This window comes from Pristis pectinata, chromosome 10, assembly GCF_009764475.1.
Source record: "Pristis pectinata isolate sPriPec2 chromosome 10, sPriPec2.1.pri, whole genome shotgun sequence".
NCBI classification, from domain to species: Eukaryota; Metazoa; Chordata; class Chondrichthyes; order Rhinopristiformes; family Pristidae; genus Pristis; species Pristis pectinata.
The window spans coordinates 85,187,476-85,205,018 of NC_067414.1; the positions used below are offsets into that span (position 1 = coordinate 85,187,476).

General features: G+C 38.6%; 1 protein-coding gene across 3 annotated transcripts in view; it reads right to left on the reverse strand.

Annotated features, from left to right (window-relative positions):
• The window catches only part of LOC127574823 (cyclin-dependent kinase 19), a 135,119-nt gene that overhangs the window by 58,008 nt on the left and 59,568 nt on the right, over positions 1–17,543 (reverse strand). For all 3 annotated transcript variants that reach the window (XM_052024216.1, XM_052024215.1, XM_052024217.1), the window contains exons 5-6: positions 10,371–10,428; positions 6,059–6,190 (exon numbers count right to left, since the gene is read on the reverse strand). In XM_052024216.1, the coding sequence (XP_051880176.1) occupies positions 6,059–6,190; positions 10,371–10,428 (190 nt within the window). The remainder of the gene's footprint in view (positions 1–6,058; positions 6,191–10,370; positions 10,429–17,543) is intronic.

Sequence of the window (17,543 nt, forward strand, 5' to 3'; positions counted from 1 at the left end):
AATCAATTATATAAAATGGGTGGTATCCAATTAGATGTCCATTACACATCTCTCCTAATTTTCATTTCCATTGACGATTCAAGGGAGTTGTACAACAGGGAACTAATCTATTATCACCCAGTTTGTATCAAGTCCAATAGTTAAAATGTTCCCAAAGAATGATTAATACATGGACTAGGATTCTGCAATAAAGGTAAAAATTTAGGAATCACTTGAGAGGCAAATGAATGCTTCATGGCCTGTTGTGGGGGTGCAGGTTGTGACATGGCAATGGCAGCCAGGAAGACCGAATTAAGGTGAGATGAGTAGTCTTCCACACTGTAATTACAGTGTGAAATAGGGACCATGGCTAAAACAAGACCAGCCCCCCTTATACTTCAACTTTCTACATGGCTATTCTCAATATTCTTCCTACAATCTGCCCAAACTGTTGCAAGTGGAGTTCAAGTTATTCTGTACAGATGGGTAATCAAACATCAAATTATTTCTGATTTATTCTGATCGTCCTGACCTGTAGAACCAGAATGGAGTGAGTTCTAACATTTTGTCAGATAATGAAGGTCACCATGAACAGGATATAAATTCCCCTGCATTAGTGCCTTAGGCATGTGGCCGATGTTTAATACTTTATATAGTTCCACTTACATTTACACAGTAGCCATTTAGTGCCTACAATGTTCTACAAAGAACTCTTGAAGAATGATCACTTATTCCTGTGGTTGAAATGCTGAACAGAACACAAGGAAACATTCTGTTCTTCTGCATACAATGACACTATATCATTAACACCCATCAAAGTAAGCATAGAACATTAAAGAGTACAGCACAGGAACAAGGAATTTATAGTTCATGCCCTCTAATCCAGGCAGCATCCTAGTAAAGCTCTTCTGCACCCTTACCCAAGCCTCCACATCTTTCCTGCAATGGGGCAACCAGAATTGCATACAACATTCCAAGTGTGGCCTAACCGAAGTTTTATATAGCTGCAACATGACTTCCTGACTCTTATACTCAATGCTCCAACGAATGAAGGCAAGCATGCTATTCGCCTTCTTTACCATCCTATCTACTTGCGTGGCTACCTTCAGTGATTTATGGACTTGGATCCCAAAATCCCTCTGTACATCAATGCTGTTAAGGGTCCTGCCATTAACTGTATTCTGAGCTATCAGTCCTGTCCTTCTCACAACCAAGTCTCTGTAATGGCCACAGCATCATAATTCCACGTACTGATCCAGGCTTTATGTTCATCTGCCTTACCCATAATACCGCTTGCACTTAAATATACACACTTCAATCCATCAGTCCCACTGTGTTCATTAACCTGGCCCTGCCTGTCCTTCCATTCAGACTTACTCAGCATAACATCTACCTTCCCCTCAACCCCACCACTTGCTCCCCTGTTGCTCTGTTTCCCATCCCCCAGCCACTCTGAGGAGACATTCAGTATCCTTTTTCTCAAATAAAGGCTGCTGTTTGTCTCAGGTCATCACATTACTGATGCATTAAAATTAATCAAATGAAGGGCAAGTTCATTGTTCAGCATTTTCATGTGTACCATTAATATATTTCCATCAAACATTTTTCTGCAATCAAATCACAATATTCATGAAATCCTAGTAAATGCATGTGAGTTTTACTGAACAAGATAGATCCATTAGACTCATTAGGCCTTCGAAGAAAATCTTCATTTATTTCCTCCAATGGTGATAAACCATCTTCTTGAACCATGCCATCTGGTGATATGGTAGAAGTACTCCCACAGTACTAGCAGATGGCAAGATCCAGGATTTTGATCCAGTAACAGTGAAAAAAAATGGCAATACATTCCTACGGAACTGCATGGACTTGGATTTGTTAAGTAATTGGGACTCAAATTAACAAATGATCAATGGAGACCCTCATGAAATTGTACTAAGCTAGAGGTTTTCAACACTTTTATTAATGGCTTGGATGAAGAAATAAAGACATGTATATCTAAGTTTGCCAAATACCTTGATAAATACAAATTTTACATTCACACCTGGAAGGGGCATTTAGCTGAATTGCAGGTCTCAAAAAAGTGCAGCAATGATATGGGGACACTCATGCCCTTACAGACTTCATAAAATCAGAGAATAGTTACAGCATAGGAGGATACTTGCCCCTTCAAGCCCATCCAGCCTTATGTAAGAGTAATCCAGCTAGCCCCATTTCCCCACCATCTACCCACAGCCCTGCAAATTCTCTCTTTTCAAATATTGTTAAAATGCATCTTGACTGCTACACCTGAATCTGCCTCCACTACCAGCCCTGGTATTGCATTCCAGGCCATAACCCACCTGCTGAGTAAAAGCTTTTCCTGGCAGGTTCCTGCTCTTTTCACTGCATGTACAATTCTTCACAAGTCTCTGCTGGTTCCCCTGAACCCTGCCACTTCAACCGTCCTGCCTTCCATCATTGTAGCATACATTCATTCCCTGCCAACTTTCCCCAGCAGATGGAAGAGATCTGGTTGTATTGTGGTATACTGCATGGGGTCAGAGCTGTGATGAAAGATATATTAACGTGGGAAATTCAACCCCTATTGCTTGCTGTTCCTGAAACAATATAGTATTACACATGGGAACCCATTGACACCATTTTGCAGTTAACAAATTTTGCAATTTTGTTTTTACAAACTTTTCAAAACACTATATTAACATCAGAAAGGGGGCTCAGATGAATTTCTAGGCCTTGTGCATAAACAACACAGACAAAGACTAGGTCAATTGAAAATTTCAAAATTGAGATTAATAGGATTTTTGTTAAGTACCGTTATCAGTTGTTATGAACTAAGGCACTAGATGGTGTTGGTAAAACTCACATGACTTCACCGAAAGCCTGCACTCCTATATCCTTGCAATGCAACAGCGATGCAGGCCTAGAAGCAGGTTACTTCCATTACCCTCTCAGCCAATAAATGGTGCATATTTGACCTTCTACCCTTCTTATTTTCTACCTCCTGCAATCTGAAGCTGATGTAATGGTGATTATTGCAGGTCCCCCTTCAATATTCATTCTCTCGAGCATGACAAAATGCCTGTTCCACATGGTTCTCTCCACATGATGCAAAAGCTGAGATGAACATTTGAATGTATAGGTTGCTATATGCAAGACACAAGAACATAAAAAATAGAAGCAAGATTAGATCATGTGACTTCTTGAGGCTGCTCTGCCATTCAACAAGGTATGATGACTCTGTAACATCTCTTCTTGTCTGCCCTTTGCCTACATCCCTTGATTCAGTGTCCAAAAACCTATTGCTCAATATCAAATGTACTCAAGTGATAAAGATCTGCAATCCTCTTTGAATAAAGAAGTTTCCCTTCATCACCTTGGCACTGAAGGGCCATGTGTTAGAAGCTGGAATTGATATGGATGAGTGCCCACATCAGCTTGGACATGGTGGGCTGAAGGGCCTAATTCCATGCTGTATGACTCCATGACTATGATTACCCTGAGCCTACATCCTCCAGTTCTAGACTCTTCTGCCTGAGCAAATAGCGTCTCAACAGCTACCCCATCAGTGGAATCAGAATCTTGTTTAGCTTATTTTGCTAAATTCCAATTCGTACAGATTAACCCAACAATCTTCCTCATCACAGGAATTAATGCAATGATTGAATGCTGCAGTGACTCCAATGCAAGTATTTCCTTCCTTTATTACTACTAAACTGCACATTATAGTCCAGGAAAGGTCCCTCCATATCCAATTTAGAGTCATAGATCCATACAGCACAGAAACAGACCCTTTGCCTGACCACGTCCATGCCGACCCTTTGCCCATCTACACTAATTCCATCTGCATGCATTAGGACTGTATCCTTCCATACCTTGCCCATTTAACCATCTGTCTCAATGTAGAATCATAGTGGTAGTTGACTGGAAGCCCAGGGTCATCCTTATGGACAGAACAAAATGTTCTACAAAACAATGGCCCTTTCTGCACCTTTTTTTTTCCTGTGCAGAGGAGACTACTACCAGAGTAAACTGAATGCAATACACTAGTTTGAAAGAAGTGCTAGTGAATTGATGCTTCACCTGGAAGGACTGTTTGCTGCAGGCTAATATAGCCGGACCAACAAGATGATTCAGGCCTCTTAGTGACCCAGCCTACCCGCTTCACTGTTTCATTTAGAGATCCTGGAGCTGGATAAAGTCTTCACTTAGTTTACATAGTCTATACCATCCTGTATAAACCACCCCAATTAAAAAGAACCCCATCCACCACCATCAGCACTCATTCTCTCCACTTCACAGGGACATGGCTGCATAGAATGAAGCATATGTAATAAATGGAGCAGGCAAGTCTAGCAGACAAAGCAGCTAGAGATGCGTGGGGATCACAAGAGGGCTGGTGGGCTTAACTACATTTACTTTAATGCAAGGAGCCTTGCATGCAAGGAGGATCTGAGAGCGTGGATCAGTCTGTGGGGTTATAATATTGTGACAATCATGGAAATGTGGATGAGGGAAGGGCAGTAATGGCACATCAATGTTCCTGGGTATAGTATTTTCATGTGTGAAGGGAAGGAGTTCCAAAAGGGGAGAAGGGTTGCACTGCTGATCAGGGACAGCAATACAGCAGTACTCAGGGAGGATATTCTAGAGGGATCAGTAAATGAAGCTGTATGAATAGATTTAGAAATAGGAAAGGGATGATCAATTTGATGAGGTTATACTATTAGCCTCCAAAAAGTCAGTGAGATTTGGGAGAACAGATGTATGGACAAATAGCTGTAGGATGTAAAAGCAATAGGGCTGTAGTAGTGGATGATTTTTAACTTTTCCAATATCGACTGGGATTGCCTTAGTGTAAGGGGCCTTGATGGGGTGGAATTTTTTAAATGCATCCAGAAATGGTTTTTAAATCAATATATGTAGAGTCCTACTTGGGAGGGAGCTGTACTCAACCTTATTTTAGGGAATGGCCAATAGAATTTTAAAAAACTTTTCAAAATATAATAGAAGCAAGACAGTAGCTAGGGAAAGAGTAGGTCACCTCAGGGACCAAAAGGGAAGTCTTTGTGTGGAGCCAGGGAACATGTGTGGTGTCCTGAATACTTTGCATTATTACTCAGCAGGGAGGATGGAGAGTTGGGGAGGTCTACCCTGATGGTTTGGAGCATGTGTGTATCAGGAAAGTGAAAGTGTTAGAGATATTGATGCACATTAAGGTGAACGAATCCCCAGGGCCTGATGAAATCTATCCCAGGATGTTATGGGAACCAAAGGAGGAGACTGCTGGGGTTCTGACAGAGAGTTTTGCATCAGGCGAGATACCTGAAGACTGGAGAGTAGCTAATATTGTCCCCATATTCAAGAAGGAAGGTAGGGATAAGCCAGGAACCTACAAGCCAGTGAGCTTTGTATCAATAGCAGGGAAACTATTGGAAAAAATTCTTAGGTGTGGCATTTATATCACTTGGAAAGGCAGGGACTATCTACGAGGAGTCAGCATGGTTTTGTGAATGGGAAATCCTGCCTCACAAATCTGATTGAGTTTTTTGAGGAGGTTAATAAGAAAATTGATGAAGGCAAGCCAGTAGACATGGTATACACGGACTTTAGCAAGGCTTTTGACAACATCCTGGACTTAGACTGGTCCAGAAAATTAGGACATATGGGATCCAAAGTGTGTTCACAAACTGGATCCAAAACTGGATTGATGACGAGACAGTGGTGAAGGGTTGTTTTTCTGATTGGAAGTATGACTTTAGCATTAGATACTAGCTAGTTAGTTCTGAGTTAAAAAGAAATACTTTCACTTGGAAGATTGTGAATCTCTGAATTTCTCAAATATGGAATAATATCGCTGGATATATTCAAAACGTATCAATAGAATTTTAGAGTCCATGGCAGTCGACGGATATGAAACAAGAAAGTAGCTCACTTGCAGGAATGCATTCATAATATTGAATGATGCAGCAGACTCAACAGGCAGTATTGTCTACACCTGCTCCTACTTCTCATGTTTTTATCAAGTTTAGCATTCAAAGAATAATTTTTTATGTAGAAACCCAAAGTAATGACATACCAATTGCTTTTGTGTAATGCCTGGCTCCCAGCAGTAACTCCGGTGCACGATACCAAAATGTTACTACCACTGGATCCAAATCAGCCAAAGGCTTTAGTGGAGAATTGAACAGTCTGGCAAAACCCATATCAGCTAGAAATTAAAAATATATGAATTACAATTTATAACATGACTCTCTTTTTAATTATTGAAATATAAATAATCTTAATTCCACAGGTTTTTCGTAAGTCTTTTATAGTTTGAATATACAGTTCATTTTCTCTTTATTCAAATTATTATTCATGCATTGTAATATATCAACATGTTGTAAAAAGGAGAAGATGGAACATAATCCTTCTTGCACATTCTTAGTTTTGAAATGATAGCAGAGATCACCCATTGGACTCTTACTTTTTACTTCCTTGCAGTACTAATAAATGGAATGTGTCCTTATGTCCTTATTTTTGGGCTTAATTCATTGTATGGAAGACAAGCTTTGATTGCCCTGCCTGTTTAACTCCCACAAAAAAGGAAGCAACTCGTACTATTATTTAAATAATCAATGCAAATTAAAAATCCCAATAATGAGTATAACTATTAACTGATCAAAGTGATCAGGTTACTTACACAAGACTGACCTTGTGTCTTTTGTTCCCCAGTTTCTCTCCCTATCCTGGAAGAACTTGTTATTGCTGATCTATACATTGCAGATTTTTGGTGTATTAATCAAATAACCATCTTTTATCAGAGACCCTTTGCAGATGGAGAATCAGTAAGTGACGTAAGCATGGAGAGATTAGTTTTCTTTTGCTCTCATATGACTGATATCACTTTACAATATAACATCACTAGGCACCATGGAACATAAATGGATGCTATCCCAAAGAGGTCAAGGTCAGCCTGGCAACCACAAACACCCCTGCCAAATCTTGTAATAATAGCTGCAAACAGCTACTTACAGAGGGCATATTAAATGATAAATTTGGTGAAGGCTTTTTACCTAATTTGGTGAATTGTATTGTCCCATGAGCAAAATACAATTGACTGCATGAGTTCAAATGGGGATAAATGTACAGGCAACTCCCACGTTATGGGTGGGGGTGGGGGGTGGGGGGGGGGGGGGGGAGGGAGGGCTTGCATCCCAAAATCAGGTTTATTATCACTGACTTGTATATCCTGAAATTTGTTGTTTTGCAACAGCACTACAGTGCAAAGACATAAAATTACTGTAAATTACAAACTAAATAAATAGTGTAAAAAAAAGGAATAACAAAGTAGTGTTCATGGGTTCATGGACAATTCAGAAATCAGATAGCAGAGGGGAAAAAACTGTTCCTAAATCGTGAATTGGTCCATATCACGATTTTCCATAATGCAAAGACGTGTTATCTGCGTATGCGTCAAGAAACACAAGTTAAAAGAAAATAAATTTTGTGTTTAATTGTTTACTTCTCCACATAAATTCCGTAAGAGCAAATGTTACTCTGTGTCTCGAAATTTTGGGTAGCGATTTGTGAATTCTGCAGGGTGAATTTCTGTTATCCGAACAGCCATAACATAAGGGTTGCTTGTAATGCATGGAGCAATTCCTGGCTCATGAAGTAGTGAATCCTTTTAAGGTTTTATTTGTTTTTTGTGTATTTAACTAATGCAAATATTTCAGGATATTTCATAACATCCATTTACTTTCCTTTTTCTTCCTGTTTTAGTTACACATGACAATACATTGACACAGTACATTTTAATTTACTCTGGTTGATTTATTCAATATCAAAGTCTGTTTCAGTTCGATGTTTTATGGTCCTTCAATCTAAATCAGGGCTACCCAAAATGTAACCATTTGTGTTAAATTCAAGTGCACCCTGAAGATTTTAATCTTTGTTCTGCCACATCAAAATTCAGTTGCAAACAAATTGTGAAGCCTTGGTTACAAGAAATCTGGCACTGCACTTTATTTATATTCAAAAATATGCTGCTCAGTTCTCCCCTCCTACAGGTGCATTTTGCTGGCAGTTGTACAAGTCCTTTTCTCTATTACAGTGCTAAGTAAAACCAACGGATGGTCCACCTGGAACTTAACTCAATGTACTGAGCTGGGAAATTGATTTGATGCTACTTCAACCAAGGGTTCTACTATCTCTGCAACCATTACATCAAAGGAAAAATAGTCCAGGAATAATGTCAGAGGCCTCACTCTTTTCTGCCTGCTCTCTTTTATTGAAGAGGAAATGAAAAATTCATGAGATACAATCTTACATAATATATCATTGATACAATAATTTTAATAACATGTTGACAGAAAATGCAAAAGGAAAGAATGCTGTTCTTAAAATGACCAAAAATAACATGAATCATCATTCCACATGTGTTGGTTTAGGTGGAAATGGGTATTATGTGAATAATGGTGTCATTAGATGACACCAGTAATAGTTCATACATATTAACATCAATCACAGAGTGACTGACTCAATTTTGTGACTGTTACCATTTTACCAAAAAATATTCACTACCACAATCTTAGGTGTCCATGTCAGCCAAACAGGGCAGTCTGTACCACAATATGACTGAGTTTCCCCCATCTCATTTTGAACAAGAGGATGACATTCAAAGTTTACCAATACACTGGTCCCCTCCCAAAACTGAAGGAATTTTGAAAAACTTCAACCAATGGTTCTACTACCTCTGCAGCCACTCCTTTAAAGCCCTTGGATGTATGCCAATGGGTCCTGGTGACTAATCTGCTTTTAGTCCCATTAGTTTTCCAAATATAGTTAAACTCTGATAATCAGGTATCCGATGGTTTGGCATTAGCAATAAATCCTCATTATTCGCAGACCAACTATCCACAGATTCGCTTATCGCGATTTTGGCCTTGTGGGTTGGGTGTGCCAACAGGATTGGGGTCAAGAATCTGAGAAGGTATGTGGCCAGAACTAGAGACCTAAGTGCAGACTAGTGTCTGGAGTGAAGACAAAAGAGACTACTGATGCTGGAATCTGGAACAACAAACAAAACACTGGAAGAACTCAGCAGGTCAAGCAGCATGTGTGGAGGCAAAGGATGTAAGCCAACATTTAGAATCAAGACACTGTATAGGGACTGAGAGGTGAGAGTTTATAGCAGTACAAAGGGCGGTGGGATAGAGGCTGGTAGTGATAGAACCAGATAGGGAGGGGATGGTGGGCAAATGGAATCAGATCAGAGGGGAGGTGGGCAGGGGTAGGTGTGGTAAACAAAGGAAGAAGAAAACTAGGTGGACAGGCAAGTGTGTAGAAAAGGTTCCAGTGTTCACTGGAAAACGTTATACTGCTGTGTAACATGTAAAAAACAGTTAAATATAAGTGTAAAAATCAAAAAATCTGCAGATGCTAGAAATCTGAAATAAAAACAGAAAATGGTGGATAAACTCAGCAGGTTGGGCAGAATCTGTGGAAAGAGAAACAGTTAACATTGCAGGTCTGACCCTTTCTGATGAAAGCTCCTGGACCTGAAACATTTACTGTCCAGCATTTCTGTTTTTAAATAAAAGTGTATTAGGTAATATGAATAACATTTAATACTTACAAAAATCTGCTAGTCCAGCACAACCAAAGTCCTGAGGGTGCTGGATTATCAGAGTTTTACTCTGCTTTGTCCCTTGTGATAGGGATTGTTACAAGTTCTTCCCTGTTTAAAACTAGGCCATCTCTTTTCACAATTTTAGCAGAGTCCTCCACTGTGAAGACTAATGCAAAGTAGTGGTTGAAATTATCTGCCATTTCCTTAAAAAACATAAAGAGCCACGCACAAAGGCTCAGGGTATTAGGGCAAAAGTGTAAACGTGAATTTAAGATTGGTTATCACATAGAAGACAGAGGTCAAAATAAATGTGACTGAGGGTCAGAATAAGTGCAACATAGTGTCAGGAGATGAATTAAATTGGATCAGGTCCTCTCAGGAATTATGCAAGTCCCATTGCAGCATTTTGTTTCCGGTTGTAAATCACCTAAGTGCTGTTTTGGCCAATTTTGCACTCTTTTGTAGATAACCTGAATGGCGTTACTGTTAAATGCAATTAGGTTGCAGGCCAAAAACAGGGGTAATCCAGTTTCTGAGAAGCTTTGTATAAAGTCCATATCACATCATAATGGTTTCATTTTGGCTTGACTTTTCATTTACGTTGAGTCAACTAAGCATCTCCAGTAAAGGGATCCATCTAAGCATTTCTAATGCTGCTTCTTGAAAAGCTTGCATTGTCTTCACAGACAAGTACTTGTTAATGGAAAGTTTCAAATTCTTCAAATAATACACAAAGGAAAATAAACTCCATCATGTGTGAAATAGTCATATTTACCTATTTTCACACGCCCTCGTTCTGCTCCTTCGCCCATTACAAGAATATTTGCTGGTTTCTGGAAGGAAATAAAAGGAATTAAAGATAGATTAATCTTTCGCAACAAAAATTGAAATATAAATGGTAACTGGTAATAATATGGATGATATATCTCAGTTACATGAACTGCCACTATGCATATTAGAGCTTAAGCATGCTGCACCTAATTTCCTGCATGTTGTTGTCACTAACTACACCAGAAGTGAACCTTTATGTCAAGTGCCAGTATTTCCTCATGGAACAGAAGGGAAAATGAAAAGTATAGCAATTCTTGAACATTCTCATAATCATCCCATCACATGACTGCAAAATTAGAATATTTCACTGTATGTTTTTACTATTGATGGAAGGTAAGTGCCATGAAGAGGATGAAAATGCAATGAAGAAATAACAAAATAGAATGAAAACCTTGATTTATATTAGATCAATTGATCACCGTGGGATTTTTTTGCTTTATTACAAATAGAAATGTTGCAAATACACATTTTTTTGTCTGGTTTAAATGTCTTCACTCCTACTCAAATCTACCCAAGTTAACACAAACAATATAATCTTTTGCCCATCCATGCTGAAATAGTAACAAAAAACAGAAATCAATAAAACCATGCTACAGAATCAGAATGCTACATAGTAAATGATATCTGTACATAATTTAAGACCAAGAGAGAATTCTCACAGTCGTGCAAAGTCTGTAAAAATTATTTTGGTTGATTTGTCTGAGCGACAACAGGGTTGAGCTTTCATACTAATCAAAAAGAGTAATGTCAGAAATAGAAACTTTAATGTTTAATAATTTCGGCAACCAAGCTTACAATCAAGTGTTCTCATATTAAAAAGGGCATGACACAAAATAAGACTGAAGAACAGATTCACATTTAAATTAGTGCATTCTGTGGTTAGGCAAACTTTAAAGATACTGTAAGCACCGATACTATGCGTACATACAGAAGTCAAACATCATGATCTGCATGAATTGCAAAGCTATGCATGTGATAAATTGTATGTATGACCTTTTGTCTCGCAGTAACACTTCAGAATAGCAACGTGACTTTGATATTGAATCCTGCTTCTCATCAAGATACTAACAGCCTAATATTACATTTTTAGACAAACATACAGAAACACATTTAATTAGATATACATTAAAGATGTCACAATTTGGTCAAATATACCAAAGAACTGGTAAATCGTGAGCAAGTTACTCAAAGTAAAAGGAACAGTGTGACTTATATAGATTAAACGTTCTGTGAACTGCCAAGTCATTTCAATGCTTTCATGTCATTGAGAGCTCTAGATAAAGACAAAGAAAGTGGTTCCATGCTAACTGTTGTTTATCACCACTTTAGGGCAACTGTCATTTTGTGAAACTGCTGCAATTCCCTAAGCAGATTATACAAATTTACACAGTCTAACAGTATCTTAATTGCCCTTAACTGCCACATTAATTCACCCTATCAGAGAAATTTACCCATCACCCTCTCCACTTTCTCTACTACATACACCGACTTTTTTCGCTCTTTCTCAGTTCTAATGAAGGGTCCTACAGCTGAAATGTTATCTGTTTCTCTTTCCACAGATGCTGCCTGCCCTGCTAAGATTTTTCTAGCATTTTCTGTTTTTACTTATACTGTTAAGAATTAATGAGTTAAACATTGCTATAATTTTATCCAAGCAATAGCTCAAAAATCTGATGTTTCTGTCAAGCTCTTGCAATCTAGTTCAGTGAAACTATAGATTTTGATTTGCTGCTTAAATTATGTCTGCCTTATGACTTGGCATTTATTTATTCCATAAATGCCAAATCAAACCACTGACAATATCTAAGCTTGTGACGTGCATTAATTAATAGGAACGTTAATTTGAAAACAGAAATCTTGGATACTCCATCTCTGTTAGTGCAATGGGGTATATAGAAATAGAAACTACTCTGAATAAACAGATCTGTTAGCATCTGAAAAGGAAAAGAACAAATTATTACTTTGCCACCTTCATCAGAACTAAAAACTTAAAAGAAAGCCAATTAACTTTAGATGATATTTAAAAAGAAAAACAACAGGAGAAAACCCCCATCCCAGTAAATTGTGTAGGAAAGGAGGCACTGGACACCACAATCAGAGCAAGAAAGTTAATGACTGAAGTTCCATATTTCCCTATTCCTTCATGACATAGAATGAGGCTGTTTTGGCCCATCAAGTATCTGCCAGCTCAGAGCAATCCTATTCCCCACTAATTTTCCCTGTAGTCAATTCTCCTCACTTTCCAATCAACTCCCTCCAGTTTCTACCACTCATCTATACAATAGGAGCAATTTACAGTAGCCAGTTAACCTACCAACCTGCACAATACTGGGATATGGGTGGAAACCAGAGCATCCGGAGAAACCCATACATTCACTGGGAGAATGTGCAAAGTCCATACAGACAACACCGGAAGTCAGGATTGAACCTGGGTCTCTGCAGTTGTGAGGGAGAAGCTCGACTAGCTGCATCACTGTGCACCTGTAATGACCTAAAACTGCTTAACAGGAAACTAAGCATATAAAAGTTACCATGAACTGATGAAGGCTTTAAACGATTATGAATTAAAAGGCATGGGGAGAGCACAGACAAGCAACCAGGCACAATGGAGGGAGAAATCCAATGGGGAAAGAAAGTCAGAAGAAATGGCCTGGATTATAGAATATTTCAGATCCAAATTTAGCATATGATTATATCTATTTCATGATGTGTCTCAGGTCATTTTCTAACAAGAGGATAGTGACCAGGAAGGGAATTCTGGTTTAATTTGCATGCTCAGCTGGAGTCAATGAAGCTGTAAGTAACTCAGCACACAATGGGTTTGAACAACAGCCCATATTGATTTATAGTTAGTACAGTATCATGAATATTTATCTGCTGAGCCATGAGGAATTAGTATATTGGTTATTCTTTTCTCCCATTTCACCTCTCACAAATGGACTGAATGTCTGGTGGGAAACAGCTTCATGAGGCCAGCTGCCCTAAACCTTTCCTATCTATCTACCTGTCCAAATGTGTTGTAAACATTATTATTTTATCTGCCTCTACCACCTCCTCTGACAGCTCATTCCATATACCCACCAACCTCAGTTTGAAAAGCTCACCCCTCAGATCCCCTAAATCTTTCTCCTCTCACCTCAAATCTCTAGTCTTAGACTCTCCTACTCTTGGAAAAAGATGACTATGACTATGACCATCCTCACTATCCTGCACAAGGTCACCCCTCAGCCTCCTATGCTCCAGGGAAAACAGTGCCAGCCTGTCCAGTCTCTCCCTATAACCCAAGCCCTCCCGAGCAGGCATCATCCCTGTAAATCCTTTCTGCATCCTCTCTAGCTTAATCACATCCTTTTCACAAGTTCGCAGGCAACTGTACCTCAGTGGCAGCACAGAAACCTGATCTATTCCTGGATGAATGACCCTCAGAAGAGGCTGGATGGTAAATCACGACCAACATTTGTTTCCCTAAGTAAGTGATACAGAGGCCAATTTTAATGCTTTGACTAAGATACCAACATATGATTAAGAGCAGGAGTAGGCCACTGGGACCCTCAAGTCTCCTGCACCATTTTAAAAGATCCAAGCTGATCTTATGGCAACCTCGACCTGCATTCCAGTCTACCCATAATAATCTTATATCCTTGCTTATCAAGAACCTATCTCTCACTGCCTTAAAAATATTCAGAGTCTGCTTCCACCACCCTCTGAGGTTCTAACGATTCATGAGTCTCCAAAAGAAAAAATGTCACCTGATCTGTCTTAAATGTGCAACTTTATTTTGAAACAGTTACCCCTAGTTCCAAATTCTCCCACCAAGACACATCCTCTCCACATTGACCCAGTCAAGACTCCCAGGATCAATGGTGCTGAGGTCGAGAGGATTGAGAGATTCAAGTTCCTTAGCATGAACATCGCCAGTACCCTGTCCTGGTCCAACCACATAGATGCCACGGCCACATAGCTCACCAGTGCTTCTACCTCTTCAAGAGGCTAAAGAAATTTGGCATGTCCCCTTTGACACTCACCAATTTTTATCGATGCATCACGGCTTGGCATGACAACTGCTTTGCCCGGGACCGCAAGAAACTGCAGAGAGTTTTGGACACAGTTCAGCACATCATGGAAACCAGCCTCCCCTCCATGGACTCTTTCTATACTTGTCGCTGCCTTGGTAAAGCAGACAGCATAACCAAAATCCCCACCCACCCCAGACATTCTCTCTTTTCCCTCTCCCATCAGGGAGAAGATACAAAAGCCTAAAAGCATGTACCACCAGGCTCAAGGACAGCTTCTATCCCGCTATTAAAAGAATATTGAATGGTTCCCTAGTACAATAAGATGGACCCTTGATCTCACAATCTACCTTGTTATGACCTTGCACCTTACTGTCTGCCTGTGCTGCACTTTCTCTGGAGCTGTAACATTTTATTCTGCATTCTGTATTGTTTCACCTTGTACTACCTCAATGCACTGTGTAATGAATTGATCTGTATAAATGGTATGCAAGACAAGTTTTTCACTGTACAAGCGACAATAATGAACCAATTCCAATTCAAACATCCCAGTTCACTCTTCCAAATTCCAACAGATACAAGCTTGGCCAGTCCAATCTTTCCTCAAGAGACAACTTACCTATTCCAGTTAATAGCCTAATAAGTCTACTCCGAACTGCATCACATCCTTAAATAAGAAGACCAATAGTGTAAACAGTAGTCCAGTTGAGTTCCCACCAATGCCCTCTATAATTGAAACAAACTCTGCCTATATTTGTATTTAATTCCCTCAGCAATAAACAATGCCTTTACGTTAGCTTTCGTAATTACTTGTATCTGCACACAAGCTTTTTGTGAAACATGCTTTAGAACTCCTCAATTCCTCTGTAGCTCAGAACTCTGCAATCCCTCACTATTTACATAATACCTCTTTTCTGTTTTTCCTGACAAAATGGACAATTTCACAATTTCAACATTATCTTCCATTTGCCAAAGCTTCACCCACTCGTTTAACCCATTTATGTCCCTCTGTGGTCTCCTTATTTCCCTTACATCTCTTGTTTGTCTCCTAAGCAAATTTAGCAACCGTACCTTCTCTACCTTCATCCAAGTCATTTATATAAATTGTAAAATGTTCAGTGTCCCAGTGATAATCCCCATGGCAAACCACTTCCTGTGTCTTGTGTGCTCTGTGTTTCCTGTTAGCAGACAATCTTCCATCTATCCCAATAGGTAACTGTCCACCACTTATTTTCCTCGGTAACCTTTGATGCAGCACCTTATCAAATGCCTCCTGCACATCTAAACAGAACCCTCTTTTCCCCTTTAGGCACAGCAGATGTTACTTCTTCAAAACAAATTGGATACACATGATTTCCCTTTCACAAAACCTGATTACTTTACATCTTTAAGTGGCCTGATATATTGTCTTTGATAATAATTTCTGGCAGTTTCCTTCTGAAAGATGTTAAGCCAACTGGCCTCTTGTTTCCTGCTTTCAGTCTCCCTTCCTTATTGAATAAAGAATTACATCTGCTAATCTTGAATCCCCGAATCTAGGTAATTCTGGAAAATCAAAACCAATGCATCAGACTGGGTTAAACCAAAGATTGAACCTTGAATCCAAGCCTTGGGTTGTCAATTAGCCATTGGAGATACCTACAGAATATTCACTTGGTACTACCCAAATAAAAGAGATGGAAAGGATAATTAGACCGAGATTATTTCAGCACATCAACAAAAATCAAAATTAATGTATAATGATTGCTGTTAGTGCCATGATATCCTCTTGCAAAATATTATGCAGAAAAGTAAATTTTGGGGTCTTATTATTAAAAATATCAATCACATGAATAGGAATCAAATGATAATACTGCCTTAGTTAAAGCTAGTCTTGTCATGGCCTTGTGACTGGTTAAGTTGTAGCCCTCAGGGAATTTGTTCCACTATTAATGGATAGATTTTCTTGTGATTATTAAACAAGCATCTCTTTCTGCTCTGTACTAAGAAAAATTAGATAATACATATTCTTGTTACAAACTAAAACACTGGAATTTATATGCAAACTATAAAAATTCTGAATTTTTTTTACTATTTACTGTCCAGGGTGTAGGAAATAAACATAAGGATATCAGAAATAAACATTATATTTTTTGATTAATTTCATTTTCCACATATATTATCACATTTCTTACAAGTTCCTGATCCAAAATGTTTTAACTGTAATCAGTTTAAGTATCCCAATTTATATGATCTTGTCCATTTTTGCTTTCGTTTATACATGCTTAATTGAGCAGGTTTGTAACAAAGAAGCACGTACAAAATATAATGCATATGTATTCAAGCATCAGTGGTTAGACCTTATATCTAACAAAGTTTAATAACCAGCTTGTTCTTCCCTCTGGATACCCTCAAAATGCAACAATTATCTGCATTCTGACCATGATCCAATCATTTTTCTATGATCAGCATAAAGCCCTTAAGAACTAACTTCTGACAGAGTTACCTTACTTTAACATATTGAATTGCCACATAATCATAGTGTTATAAAGAGATTACAGTATGTTTTGAAAGAGTTCACTTTGTCGAGTTAGTGGCAGAGTTCCTGAATATTTGAAATAAAGTAAACAATTTGAATTGTGAACACACTACATTATATAACTTTTTGTTGCATTTAAGGGTTAAGTTAATGTTGCTATTGATTTTCATGTAAATCAAAGAAAAGAGAAACGTGCACTCATGTTGTGCCTTCTGCGATCTCATGATACCCAAAAGGTGTTTTTTTTTAAACAGAGAATAAAATGCTTTTGAAATATAGTTACTGTTGTTCTGTAGGAAAAGTTCCCGACACTAGCACATCTTGGCATTCTAAATGGAGTTAGATCCATCAGTGAGAAAATGGAATAAAGGCAAACATTTCTAAACCTCCAAGCCAACAAAGTTCAAGCATAGCAAAGTAGCAAGCAAAAGTTAAGCTCCAATTGGAAATTAATTAAATTGAATTGAATTGCTGACAATTTTACCAGGTCTCATGGGTCTCATAAAGCCCACAGGCCAAGGTCTGGATATTCAAAGTACAACCTCACACATAACCATGTTCCTAATCTGATGATAAAACATAGCTT